At 46.2% G+C, this 14,968-nt stretch overlaps 1 protein-coding gene across 1 annotated transcript in view; it reads right to left on the reverse strand.

The window, feature by feature from the left end:
• The window catches only part of LOC136581620 (DNA topoisomerase I, mitochondrial-like), a 138,612-nt gene that overhangs the window by 73,283 nt on the left and 50,361 nt on the right, over positions 1 to 14,968 (reverse strand). Inside the window, exon 8 of the mRNA XM_066582216.1 lies at positions 7,405 to 7,526. Coding sequence (XP_066438313.1) covers positions 7,405 to 7,526 — 122 coding nt within the window. The remainder of the gene's footprint in view (positions 1 to 7,404; positions 7,527 to 14,968) is intronic.

Raw genomic sequence — 14,968 nt, forward strand, 5'->3', positions numbered from 1 at the left:
GCTTGTTTCTTCGAGTCTCGGGAAAAGAGAAGACGGCAATTGGTATTTGCGCTTCACGCAAACAAAACTATTTCGGGTACCCCCTATTTGTCCCGAGTAGGCTAAACACTTCGGGATGGAGTCCCCACTCTCCTGCGTCCACTTTCTTCCTGCTTAGAAAGCCCGCGACTGAATTCTCGGCTCCTTTTATACGGAAGGCCGACAGTTACTTAGTTGTGAGTTCCGCCCATTGAAGGAACCTTCCCGCCAAATGCTGAAGTAGAGGATTCCTGGTGGCGAATGAGTGGCACTGCCATCATGTTATCGGAAAAAAATCCTCACAAGCTTCATCCCTAAACAGTTTGCAGGCTACGTCGGGTTTCCCAAACCTCATTACGTTCTCTAACGTTAGATAACCTGGATCGCTCATGAGGGTCCTATGTACCCTGTATATGGCCACCTTCAAAGGTGACCCCTCTCCCCTTTTGCGCTGGCATCAGTTATCGCGGGGGTCCCCATTAAAAGGTTGTCTGAGGACAACCGCCAGCGGAGTGAGGATCTAGCCCTAGTGGAAATAGGGATTGTCCTGTCAAGTGAGGACTGACTTGTCCCCATTCTGGAGGATAAGTGTCTGGAGATCACAGCTGTGGAACTGGGCCCAGGGAACCACTCCAATGCATGAAGTCATTAGCCCCAGGATCTGCATCGCCTCTTATTGAAACTGTAGATTTTTTATATAGAGCAGAACATTCTCTAGAATGAGCTGTTTCCTTAGAGGAGGAAGGGACGAACATTGAAGACGAAAATCCAAAATGACTCCTAGGAATTTTTTCCTGGTTTCCGGATCCATGTTGGATTTCAAATCATTAATGATCCAGCTCAGACCCTTAGATAGCTGAAGCGTGGACCCCCAGTGTGACCTCAGAATAGTGAGGGGATCTGCCACCAGCAGGAAACCATCTACTGAGCTATGCCCCCTTTCAGATGGGGGATGATAATCCCGCGATTGTGCAGAAAGGCTACCATTTCAATCACCCCTTTGGAAAAGATCCCTGAAGCAGAGGAGATTTTAAAGGGAAGGCGCCATTCTCAGTGCAAATTTTACTAACTTTTTGCGAGTTGACATAATTGGGGATGTGATAATACTCATCCTTTATGTCAATCGTAGCCATAACGTTATCCCTACCAATCAGGGGGGTTGCGGTTCTGATAGTCTCCATCGGTGGGAGCCATCTGGTTGGGAACCAGAAAGAGAGGGGAGTAAAACCCTTTCCCCCATTCCGTCTTAGGGATGGGGATAACTGCACCGATATCCAGCACGATTTGTTCACCCTTAAGTAGAGCCTGCTCTAGGGTTGGTGCCTGGATGACGGTCGCGGTGGGACCGGAAGCCCGTACTTGGACCCAGGCCCACACAGTCCCCCGAGGTTAAAATGAATCTATTTGGAGGGCGGGGTTCTAGCTCAAATCTTGTACCCCTCCGCCACCAGGCCTGCGCTTGTGGGATCGATTCCTGTCATTAGGATCATTTCCTAGCGTGTGGTAGGCACCGTCAGTAGCTATGTTTCTCCAACTAGTGCACAAATGAACTAATCTTCTGCTCACTGGGCATGAAGATGCAGGTTGAGGGACAACAGTAAGAGCCTTACCGCTTCCTCCGGTCTTTCCTTTCCCCACGTATGTTGTAGACGAGGGACATGGAATGAAGGCGCTTTTTGCGGGGTCTGATGACTAGCCGCCCCGAAAGGGTAGGGTACACAACCTATTTTTGGAGGTTATGTCTCCTGACCACTACTTTACCCCTGGCCGTGTTGGATAGGGCTGCCATGCGGGCTTCGAAGCGGACCGTAGAAGCTGACCTAGTCAAACCGCCATAGAGCGAGCCACCAAGGTGGCCGCAGTATTAGCTTTATAAAGAAACTGGACGTGGACCAAGCCTTACGCATGGTTATGTCTACTTTGTTGTCCATGGAGTCCTTTAAGTGGGACGTATCCTCAGATGGTAGTCCAGTTCTTTTAGACACCACAGAGATAGCTGTGTCAACATTTGGCGTCTCCTCAAGGATAGCCACTTCATTGTCTGCAAATAAAGGACACTCCTAAAATTCTTTTAGAAATTAACAGAGCTTGATCCATACAATTCCAATCATTAAGGATCAATGGTTTAAGTGTGGCGTTTACAGGGAATGTAGATTTACGTTGTGGAAGCAGACTCGCAACATGACGTCCTGCACAGTGCAAGGTTTCTCTGTTAGCGTTTTTTTGAAAACTAGGTATTTTTTCTCTCCCTGCGACACTTCCCCAAGATCTTCAAGATCGAATTCTTCTGCCATGTCAGAGTCGGACTCTAACACTGCCGGAGCAGACCTTCTTGTGGCCCCTAAGGGTCCGGTGGAGGTCCCAGAGGTAGGACTGTTTCTTCCCGGACAACTGACTGGATTTCAGACATGGGGGAAGATTTTTCTTCCTGCAGAATTTTCGCTGAGCAGGAAGCACATAATGTTTTAGAATAGGAGTCGTCAAGTTTTGTAAGCATACTGGACGCTTTTTACTTCTCCTCCTAGCCCACCTAGGTTTTTGAGTATCCCTGTCATACATGACAAGGGAGAGCTCTGTTAGTAAGGGAAGTGTAGTGCAGGTATCTGTAGGTTGGCCCACAGGACCACTTACAGTTTGGAGATTCTCTGGGTCCTCTCTTGGCCGACATCCTGCACTTGTGGGATCCATTCCTGTCCTTAGAATCGATTACTAGCATGAAAAGAAAAAACACCGGCTGCCTGGTGCAGGGGCTTTAAATTTTGAATCTGGCGCCAAGCCGCGCCAGGCCACGCCCCCTTTGTGTGCTCCATCGAGGCCACGCCCTCTTGCGGAGCGTCTTGCGTCACACTCCTTGTGTTTCGCCCGCTACAGCCGGGACCCAGAGATGGCGGTCGCCGCCTGGTTGACGGCCGCGGTGGTGCCGGAAAGTCCGTCCTTGGACCCAGGCCCACGTAGTCCCCGGTTCGCACCCAGATGAGGTACTTCCCACTGGGGCAAGCGGGGCTGCCAGAAGATGATATCTTAGAGATGGCGGCCGCCACCTGAATGACGGCCGCAGTGATGCCAAAAAGCCCGTCCTTGGACCCAGGCCCACGCAGTCCCCGGTTAGCTCCCAGATGAGGTACTTCCCACTGGGGCAACCGGGGCTGCCAGAAGAGATGCCGCTGCTCACCGGTAAGTCCTGGAACCTCCGGCATGGGACAGCATCGCTGGAGCTCTGCCGCTGCTGTCCTGGAGGGACAGGAAAAGCACTGGTGTTTGGTGGAGGGGAGGTGCCTTTTATGTTCTGCTTCTTCCTGTCCATTCAGGTCAGCAGGTGAGCAACCTCCGGGTGTATGCTGTCATGATGTCGGAGGGAAACATACTTACTCTTATATAGCCATAGCCCAACAGTGTGGGCACCTCTACTACTTCGAGCCCGATCCAACATTGGGTCAAGTGGTATGGACCTTTTACTTTAAGTGACTTGATTGGAGGGGGCTAGCTGACTAATTTTAAAACTAAGCCAGCCCCCTTCTCTTTAACAACCAATGCAGACACAGAAGTGAGCTGGCTTTGGTTACTGAACTTAGCCAGTCAGCCCACCCCCGTTTTTGACAACGAGAGGTCCACACCATGTGATCTGGTGTCTGAGCTGGCACAGCTGTCCTCTGACTACATCAGATAAATAGCTCCTTCAACCACATCACATTTATACATGGGTTCCATCTGGTATTGCAACTTTGAGCCATTCACTTTAACCCTTTGCAATCCAATTTTGGATTCAGAGTTTCCTAGGGGGCTTTCTTTCTGCGATTTTACAATGGCGCCATCTGCTGGCTAGCGCCAGTACTGCAGTATGTGACATGCCGGAGAGGCGCCCGACAGCAGAGCGGCCTGTAATATACAGTAAGAATACCAGAATACCCTGCCAGATGTCTTCAGACATCGCAAGCTGTACAGCCTTCAATCAGCATGTCTTTAGACATTAGTCAGTGGCTTGGAAAGAGTTAATTGAATGGCTGAGCTGCAATACCAGCCACTACCCATGGACACATGAGGCACTATTTCTGAAAGAAAGTAGCCATGTTTTTAATAATCTTGGACAAGCCATTTATGAAGACCACACACGTAAAAAGTTGGCCTAGTCCACCGACATAAGGGAAAGATGTAAAGTGTATTGTGCGCCCTCGCCTGAGCTGTCTGGCATCAGCTGTTGATATGATACATGTCTATTGTGAAGTTGAGAGCTCTCTCTTCAGCTTAAGGGCCCTTTACATTTGCCCTAACATTTGTTTACCCACGATTAACCCAGCAATTTAGTGAACTGGGGGCTCACATTCACAGGATTCATGCCCTTCTGATGGGTTAGGGAAAGACTTCACATACTTCCCGGTAGCTGGGTCATCAATGGGAAAGGAGGTCAGAAACTGGTAGTGAAGGCTGGCCGATGTCTGCTGAAATATTTGGTAACCTGCCTTCTAGAAACCGCCACAAGACCACATTTTGAATCCAACTGTACCAACCGTGGTCAACTGTACCAACCGTGGTCAACTGTACCAACCGTGGTCAACTGTACCAACCGTGGTCAACTGTACCAACCGTGGTCAACTGTACCAACCGTGGTCAACTGTACCAACCGTGGTCAACATGACTGGGCAGTGTGGGCTGAAGACAAATTGAGCAGAGTTGTGTGGGAACCCTCTATTCCTTGGAGAACCCATTGCCAGGAACCCTCTATTCCCAAGAGAACCCATTGCCAAGACTCTTTATCCTCCAATTTCAGATACAGAAGCTTTGCTTGCAGAGTTTGCACGGGCCATCAGTAGCGGCCTTGTCGAGTCTTACTCACCCGAACCTTAGGGTACTTTTACATTGGCCAACAATCGCCCAAGAAATTGCTAAATTCAAGGATTACAGGTGACGTTCATCCAATGTAAACACCAGACCCGACAGGGCAAGTAAGTGACAATAGTTTGTCTAGTGACCGATTGAGTCTTATGTATGCATTACTATGCTCGTTGGTCAGTTGCATGGCTCCCTGTTAAAACAAGGAGATATACAGCTGACGAATGATAATTGTATAGGGATGAACGATCATAGTAAAAAATCATTTATTCCCATAAAGCAGATCATTTGCAAGTGTAGACATTAATGAGCAGTGAGCGACATGCTCAGCGCTGGTTGGCGCTCGTTATCGTGCACAGATGATCTGCCCATTAGAAGCACCCTTAGATCTGCAATAAACCATGGCTTCAGTAGACGTCACCCAATCCTCTGACAATCTAATGACTATCAGGGAACACAGCCGTCAGCCTAATGTGTATAGACAGTTTTAGAAGTCAATTGAAATTTTGGTCAGTTTCCACTGATTTTATGAGAAACATCTGTTGCTGCGATAGTGTTGGCTTCAACTAACCTTGTAGTCAACTAAGTTTTGGCAGCGGTCGGGTTGTGGATGAATTGAACCGCACATAAGAGACTTCGGGCATTGCTATATTTCTATGCAAGCCCCTTTCAAACACCAAAGGGCAGCAGTATCACAAGTCTAATACCCGAGATTATTTAACAAGCATGTAGTATACATCACTCAGCTCTGAGAAGGCGATTAAAAAAAAAAAAAAAAAAAGTATTTCGAAAACCCAAATCTAAGTACTGAGCAGATACCTGCTGGGTGCAAGAGCCAACGGTTCTCCCTTTCTCTCTGTCACACGTTGTGGCGCCTTCGCTGGGCCTTTAAGGGGGTAGAATACTACATACCACAAAACAGACAACAGCTTGCTCCTGCCATCCTCAGCTAATTACCATTTCATTATTAATCACGCAGCTGCTTCACCAGCTTAGGTCTCTCCGAAGTACGATGAAGCTTCACATATGGAGTGCACAAGTACTTTAGAATGCTATTTAGAAAAGGTATTTAGAATTGTAGACAACTCTCGACTTACCAGAAACCAGATTTTTTATGTTCTACATGAATAGTATTGCAAGAATTGCATTACAGGCCTGATAAAAGGTTAAAAAAAACAACAACAAAAAAACAAACACTACCTTGTTCATTGGCTATAGATTTAAGGCTGGGCTCACGTGATCATGAGCACCGCCATAGTTAGTTATCACGCTTGGACGACGAGGGTCCGTAGAGCCGATCTAGAATGACCACGACCAAGAGCATTGTTCCATTCGCCATGCTGCGCACAAATCTCTGGCGTGCCGCCACGCACCATGTTCACAGTGACATGTGTACTTCGTGCATGGGGATTGGTGGCACGCAGCATCTTGGCATGTAAGCGTGTGTAATATGCGCCAACATTGTGGGTGCTGCATTTTTCTTGTGTACTACACACACAGGAAAAACCGCTAGTGTGGGTTGTTCAATAGGTCTCAATTGGCTATTGGATTAACTCCCCAAATTGACATACGATGAATGGCCCATTTATTAGAGCCCTTTCACAATTGGAGCTTCCCCGTATGGAAATTATCCCCGTGACCCCAAAGTGCAAAGTTTTCCATGGATCAGCTTCAGGTCTCTTCACATGAGCGCATAATCGGCTGCCGTTTTCACGGCCGGACGATATACGCTATGATCTGATGCATTGGATTCAAATGCATCAGATCACATGGCCGTATTCCTGCGGCGTGAAAGCGCCTGGCTGGGCGAATATAGCACTGAGCGCCTGCACCCCGGCCCGCAGGGATAGTCCTGGATAGCTCCTATGGGAGCCAATGACAGAAGGGAGGTAGAGGAATCTACATCTCCAAAAATTTGCTATAGTTCTAAAAGCCAAAGAAAGTCCAACGCTACTAGATGGGGGTCTCTTATACAGTGGCCGTTCAGTCTATGTGTAGCCATGTATATATGGGGAAACAAGGCGAAGGAAAGGTATAAATCGAACCTGCCCATACATGAGAGCCTCGTGTGGGGCAGAGTGCTGAGGCAGCAGACCTGAAGGTTGTAGGTTCAATCCCTGAATGGTTCAGGTACCCAGCTCAAGGCCTTTCATCCTTCTGAGGTCGGTAAAATGAGTACCCAGCTTGGTGGGGGGGGGGGGGGGAATAAACAAATTACCTGAAAGTGCTGTGGAATAAGCTGGTGCTATATAAATGACAAGATTTTTTATTTTTTTTATTTCTAGCCCTACCTCTAAATACTCAAAACTAAAAAGCTTCGTTGCAGGTTTCCAGAAGCCACGGCCCTTTAGTGTGGCCAACTAGATAATCCGGAGTTAAACTAACCCTTTGGCAGTGAGGCCATCTGCACCCAGTTTTCCCTTATAGACATAACAGTCACTGGATCCTGATCGATGGGATCCACCGAGAACAATCCTATCTATGGCTGATTTGGCAGGCCAGTACACTTCGTATATTGCACTTCTGCGAGGATTACACATAGATCCCTCTTCTTAATACCTTTCTCCAATCTATGAAGAAGTTGTTCCGGAAGATGTCCAAGGTGGTGTATTCATGGTCCAACATGGCGGCAAAGAACACGGCCACTTCTTCTGCCTGAGCCCCAAGCTGGACAGACTTTCCTGCGATGTGATGAAGAGATGTTAAATAGAATCATTAAGTCAGGTGCAAACAGGAAAGTAGAAAAAAGGAATATAAATCTATATATTCATTCTACACACAGACACCTGCCTGGGGCGCGGTGACACGAGTGCTAGCTGCAGACACTAGTACTCGCGTCTTCCCAACAATTGCGGGGCAGTACCTGCGCTTACAGGTGCCAACTGGCAATTGTTGTGCTAGCGGTCACGTTATAGCAGCCGCTTTCCCACGGACGAGAGAATAGAGCGAGACTCACAAATCTTGTACGAATATGGAACCAATCTTTTGAATAGCATCGTACACAAGAGTGATTCTTTTCCCTCATCGCGGCTCAGGAAAAAAACATGGCATGTCCTATCCTTGGGTGTTCCCTCGCATCGCATAGCCAATTGTTTTCAATGGGGTCAGCACAGCATCGCACAGAGTGCGCGGTGCACACAAGTGCGGTGCGACGTGAGGTTTACCCATTGCAAGAACTGGAAAACACTCTGTGGCGGCGAATCAATACTTTTCTGAAGTGATGTGAGGAGGGTATAAACACAAAGACGCTTCGGATCCGCAGGGACATCGCACATTGGCGAGCGAGATATTGGGCCCAGTTTCACTGCCTAGTATCACCCCCACCTATGTGAAATTAGCATTAAGCTGTATCCACACGGGCGACAGCAGTATCACTGCTACAAAATAGCTGTGGTATCGCCGCTATGTACACACGATTTGGTAGCGCCAGAGATGCTTTTTTTCTTGGGAAAAATGTAGCATCCCATCGCTGCTGCTCGCAATTTTCTCACACGATTTAAGAAAAAAACCCAAAAACGCCTAAAGTTAAGAATCGCATCGCAACAAAAATCGCCCATGCGGATACTGACAAGACTGATGTGTTACGGTTTGTTATCAAAACAGCTCTGCCCTCATGTTGATGCATTACGTAACTACATGTGTGCCTCACATCACCAAAGCATCTACAGGGTCGGCCAAAGAAAACTAGGCCGGCACCACACTCTTATGAAAGATGTCTGAAAGAAAAATCAGTTTTTGTTGCCCCTAGCAACCAATCACAGCACAGCTTTCATTTCTTACACTGCTGAGGTAAAACGAAAGCTGCGCTGTGATTGGTTGCTAGGGGCACCACAGATTTCCAGTCACACAGCCTTCACAACAGTGCAGTGCCGGCCTAGTTCTCCATGCCCAGCCTGTATAAAAGCTCCATGCCTCACATCCTCATCCACACAAGTGGCGTGTTTTCCCTCTCTCACACACAAGCCTACTTTCTATCTGCTGAGGTTCCATGATGGCTGTTATCATAGCGTGCTCAATTTCTCTGTGCATGACACGCCGTCCATAAGGGCCAATGCCCACAGACGGATTATTGCTGTGGAATTCGTGGTCAGACACCCGCCTCGAATGCTGCAGCAATGTCCATCCATAGACGTGCTGTGGTAAACTATTTTTCCATGCCCACAAGTGGAAATCAACTGCGATTTTCCGCTCGCAGGGGAGAATCACAGTCTGTTCTATTCAGTGCGGAAAATTGCGCAGACGGCTTCTATTGCAGTCAATGGAAGACGTCTGTCCCGCGATATTGTGCACAGTGGGCACAGCAGAAGTATCGCGGGAATCCGCCTCACCGCTGGCGCATCATGCGCTGCACTACACGCCGACTTGCTGGGTAAGACACTTGCAGCGGATTCACAGAGGTGACTGTAGGGTCTCTGGGGGGTGACGGGTCTGATTCCGCCTTGATATTTCGCAGGCGGAATCCAACCTGGCCGTGGGCATGAGGCTTAAGCACCACATTGCAAAAAAAAACAAAACACTGCGCATGGGCCCCCCCAAATGTCCAAATCATTTGAATGTGAACCCACGGAGTAGTTTCCACATCCGATGTCCATCATGGATTAAAACGTGATTGTTCGCAGCAAGAGAAACCAAGTCATCTTGTAGATATGATACCGTTTAATGGCTAACAAAAATACGCGATGTTCTAGCGAGCTTACGAGCCGACGCAGGGCTCTTCAGGCTTAAAGCAGAATCCTGGGAGGTTCGAAAGCTCACTGTAACATCATGCATTTTTGATAGCCATTAAAATGTTTCTCCTTGGCTTGTCAAAAATATTTTTGCTACATTTTTTGTGACATATGGGGCTATTTTTTAATACCTTTTTTCACATCATTTTTTCCCGTTCTTTTGCTTTTTTCATGTAGAAAAAGTTAAAAAAAAAAAAAAGTTTAAATTTATAGTTCTTTATTTTTAAAATTTGCACTAAAAGAAAAAAAAAAACAAAAAAGTTACCCAGCAGTCATATCTTCCCCAGTTTGTTTCAAACAGGGATACATGATTTGTCTAGCCTCAGATTACAGAGCTGCTATGGTAACGGTTTAGGTTGGTGTCTGTGGTGCTTTGTTTAGTTTTTTTTTTTTAAATGTAGATTTGCGTTTCATTCAGCAATGTTTTAAACTAATTTTTGTAACTTTTTTTTTTTTTTTTTTACATCGGTGTCCCCCGTGAAGTTAAATACTGTAAGACCTCTGAGGTACATTGACATATTTAAAAAAAATTTTTCTTAAACCTTGCAGTTTTCCAATGCAGCTGTGGCATCTATTGGAGCAGCCATAAGAGCCCCAGTAATGGAAAAAATACATCATCCCCGTATAGTGACAGTCATTGCCAGGGCCGATTTTGGTTTGCCAAGACCCAGCAGTTCTGCCTTTGTCAGGGGGCACACTGAATCACGTGATCAGCAGGGCTAAGAGAAAATGGTACTACTACTACCTCAGTTCTCTGGATAACGCTGAAGCACTATATAGCGCTGCGGAATAAGTTGGCGCTATACAAATAAAGATTATTATTATTATTTAGCCTGCAGGAGAGAAGGCAGACTCAGTTTAAAAAAAAAAAAAACACACAAAAACACTGCCATCTTCTCCATCGGCTCCTACTAGATTGCGGGAGCTTTATTCCCACGCCATTTTTTTAGTAATCAGTTGGATTATTGCCCAAGATCAAACGACATATTTATGTTGCTTGGTCTTAAATGTGTTTACTATCAGGATAGGTCATCAATAGTTGATTGGCAGGAGTCTGCAGCTTGGGACCCCTGAGTTTGTAGACTTTTACTAATCAGGTATTGATGACCCATCCTAAGGATAGGTCATCAGTAGTAAAAGCCCCGGTAGACCTCATTAATGTATATGACCTAGTAGGACCCATAAGGTGCTGCAGAAGCGGAGCAAGGGGTTTTTGCATTTTGAAGCGTCAGGCAACCCATGCCTTGCAGCAGCTGATTGACTGCTTTCTCCCTACTGCTGTGCATAGGGAGAAAGCTGTAAATCAGTGGTCGGTAAAAGAGGGTAAGATATGACAGCTCATGAATATCAAGAACTCCAAAGCACATACACATAAGGAGGACAAGGTATGGAGTAATACCGCCACTGCCATTTCATAAAGCATACCCAAAGTTCTATGCATATACTTTTAGGCTATGGTTGCAGCATTGCCAAGATAGTGATATCATTTATAAGGAAATTCAGTGACACCGCTATAGGGGGTGCAGTAGCCATGGGTCTCTGGTGCTTGGGGACCAAAGGGCTCTTCTAATACACAAGACCGAACTAGGAGTGGTATAAATAATGGTTGGGGTTTGGGGGGGTGGGAGGGGTGCTACTTTTTTTTTTTCACTTGAAGCTATTCCTCCGGCTTTGAAAATTCAAGTTGCTCCAGTCTCAGTGCCGAGTGCATAAATCAGCATTTTAAGTGATGGAGGTGCTGCAATCGTCCCTAAAGACATCAATTTATATTAATCTGTTTAATGAGGCTCTAAATTGCGCTGATCACTGGCTAGTAATTACGCAGAAAGGAAAACAACAAATCAAGACTTTTTTGCACCTCATTGCTGAAACCTCAGGCTCAATTTCCTCCGGGGCCTTTGAGAAGAGTTTTATTTCATGCAGTTGAATGTGACCCCATTTCATCACTGGCAGAATTAAAGCCATGTTTAGATCCGCACCAGGAGCCTCCGTCACAGATTGCCATATTTGACTGGCAGAACAGCGTGGCATGCAGCACTATTATGCCCGTTCAAACACTGGACGGTATGACAAAAGCTGAAAGATCCCATCATAAGCCAGACAGCAGATCCGGCAGGGAGTCAGGCTAGCATTTAGAATGTTTTGTATAGTGACCCTTTATGTATCTGGATATGCAACCCAATGAGGGATTAAGGAGCCATTGAGAGTGTGTGTGAAGTTTTTTTAGATACATTTTTGTTGCCGTTTGTACCCGGTTACATGTCTAAGTTCTGATTTTCAGGTGGTCTTCCCCATTTTTCTGTTCTGCTGTTTACAATCAACTTTCAGGAAGGGGGCATGTAGCAAGCCTAGCATTCTGACAATAGTTCACTGTCCTGACTTCCCTGCCCTTTTTTCCCATGCTGCATTTTTGTACAGTCTGTGGTCCAATTAGCAGGAAGACGGTACTGTATATGAATTCCCGCCTCTCTGCTTTCCCTAGGATGATTAAGGCATTCAGTGATATTCTGGTTAGTTAGTAAATCCACTATAATGTGTGTGTAATGTGCACACACACAATAATAGCAGGAGAAGCAGAGACTGGAGACAGTGTCTACAGACTTGTTAGCCTGCAGCCTCTGAGTGCACAGGAGCTGCTTGTGAAGATGGCTCCTCCCCCTGTTGCTATGAAAACATCAGCATCCTAGTTACTACAGAAGAACTGTACCTAACAGAGAATGGATTACAAAGAAGCTGGAAGAGAGACCCCTAGTGGCAGCCACTTCAAACATGATTTATAGTGGTAAAGCAACATTTTTAAAGCAAGTATGTTACGGAAATGAGAAAATTTATTTTCTTTGCATTGCTGTATTTAAAGTCCCAGAACCTCTTTATTTTCCATGGATGGAGCTCTCTGAAGACTTGTTTTTTGTATGAGCTACTCTTTTAGGGCTTATTTACACCAGCGTATACAGGACGGCGTTTTCACGGCAGGCCGATATACGCTTCCATCTAAGCAGTTCCCCCATTCCCTCCCCCTCACTGGCTCTCTGCCTCTCTCCTCCACTCCGGCGTTTGCAATGGCAGTGGGCGGGACAGGGGCAGAGCTAAGCTCCGCTATGTCCCGCCCACTCCGATTGCTGGCTATGGACAAGGGGCGGAGAGGGGGCGTGTTACTTGCCCCTGGTTGTGTAAATAAGCCCGCAATTGGTTAAATTTTGGGAAACTCATGACTTTTCTGATCACTTGTGTTTTTTAGGTGACAAAAATTTTATTTTTTTTATTGCATCTGCTATGTAGGATAATTATGGTTTTCAGTTTATTGTACATAAGCTTTTTTCAATTTTTTTTTGTTGACCAAAAAAAAAAAAAAGTGAAAGTGCGCAAAAAAAGTAACTGTTTACCATTCTTATTTTTTTGCCTTTTTTAATGTTCCTTTAGGGAACTTGAATCTGTAAACTTAATCCCTCAGTTAATACATTGCAGTACTTGTGCACTGCAGTATATTATTCCTATTCTTGGCTAAAACAAGCCATGGCAGACCAGGACACCATTGACTAGTCTTAGGTTGCAACGGCTTGTTTTAGCCAGTAATCACGAAGGGCTGATGACATCACAGAGGGTGTGCCCTCCCCCTGTTAACCTCATATATGCCACGATCAACATTAATACAAGGGAATAACAGCAGGAATCTGTTACAGCCATAGGCCAGCTGTCAGTGACAAACCCCGAGTATTCTGATCTTGGTGTTGTGTTAATTTCTTCCACCTGCTCCTTCAACTCTCTAGTTTAAGCAAGTAGTAGTCAGATCAAAGGGAATAACATGGCTGCAGAATCAGACTACACAGGGTTAGTTTGTGTTCTTTTACCAAGATAAGGTTGGCGACTGGGGGCCATTATGGGGGAACCATTACTTTGAGGGGCATACAATGAGCATATAGCGCTACAGGGAGCACCAAGAGGGGAATTGGGGGTGTGCAGCAGGATAGGGATAGTGCAGAGACAAAAAGTGGCAGAAGGAAACTGGACTTCATGGCAGTCTTGGCTCAGGGAGAAGAAAACAGATGATGCCAATAAGAAGATGTTATCCATCATCACTGGAAGTCACTGCACTAATGACTATGACTGTAGAACTGGTATTTGACTATAATACTAAGCTTGGTTCTGGTGCTGTACTTATGTACCGAGCTTAACATAGTAACATGCATAGTATGTTAGGCTGAATGAAGACAAGGTCCATCTAGTTCAGCCTGTTTTAACCTCCTTGTTGATCCAGAAGAAGGTAAAACCCCCAAAAGGCACAAGCCAATTAGCCTATTCAGGGGAAAAATTCCTTCCCAACTCCATAATGGCAGTCAGAATAATCCCTGGATCAACCTCTGATAGTTCCTAGCTGACTGTAAGACCCAGAATAACAAGCCGCTGGTCACCTAATGTCTATATCCTGTAATATCATAGCGCTCTAGAAAGACATCTAGTCCCCTCTTAAACTCCTCCATTGATTTTTCCATCACTACATCCTCAGGCAGAGAGTTCCACAGTCTCACTGCTCTTACAGTGAAGAACCCCCTTCTTTGTTGGTGATTAAACCCGCTTTCTTCTAGATGTAGCGGATGCCCTCTTATTACCATCGCAGTCCTGGGTATAAACAGATCATGCTTGGATCTGGGGCTGTATTTATGCTACAACAGGCAGAGGAAAACAGATTAAGGCCTCATGCCCACAGCCACGTCGGACTTCACCAGGGGAATATCCCAGCGGAGTCAGATAAGGCATTTCCCCCTAAAGAACCTATAATCACCTCTCCGAATCTGCCACGCAAGTCCCGTCCGGCAAGCCGGAGCGCAGTGCGGCGCATGATGCGCCAGTGATTGTTGGTGCCGAGTAATCACGCGATCCTTCCACTGTGCTCACAGCGTAAGTATCGCATGACGGACGGCTTCCATTGACTACAATGGAAGCCGGCCACGTGTTTTCCGCGGCAATTAGAACATGTAGCGATTTCTTTTACGCTGTGGAATTCTATGGTAGAATTCCACAGCATGAGCAATGAAAGGCAGAAAGCTATTAGGCTCAACAAAACCTAACAGCTGTGGGATAACGCAGTGGATTTCCGACACGTGAAACGTGGCAGAAATCTGTGGGCATTAGCCCTAAAAGGAGTTTTGTCATTACCACGAAAATACTTGTACTAGCTGGGCCTGATGTAAAATAAAAATAAAAATAAATAAATCAATAGATAAATGAATAGAAAATACTCGCCTGTCTTCAGCCCCACTGGACACAACTGAGCAGCTCCGGTCCCCGGAGTGTACATCTGGCGGAAGTCAGGTGACCACTGCAGCATCATCATCCCAAACTCCTGGCATCATGACACCCAGGATGTGAGTGTTGATACCAGGAGTTCAGACAGTGAC

The sequence above is a fragment of the Eleutherodactylus coqui genome, chromosome 11, assembly GCF_035609145.1.
Source record: "Eleutherodactylus coqui strain aEleCoq1 chromosome 11, aEleCoq1.hap1, whole genome shotgun sequence".
Taxonomy (NCBI): Eukaryota; Metazoa; Chordata; class Amphibia; order Anura; family Eleutherodactylidae; genus Eleutherodactylus; species Eleutherodactylus coqui.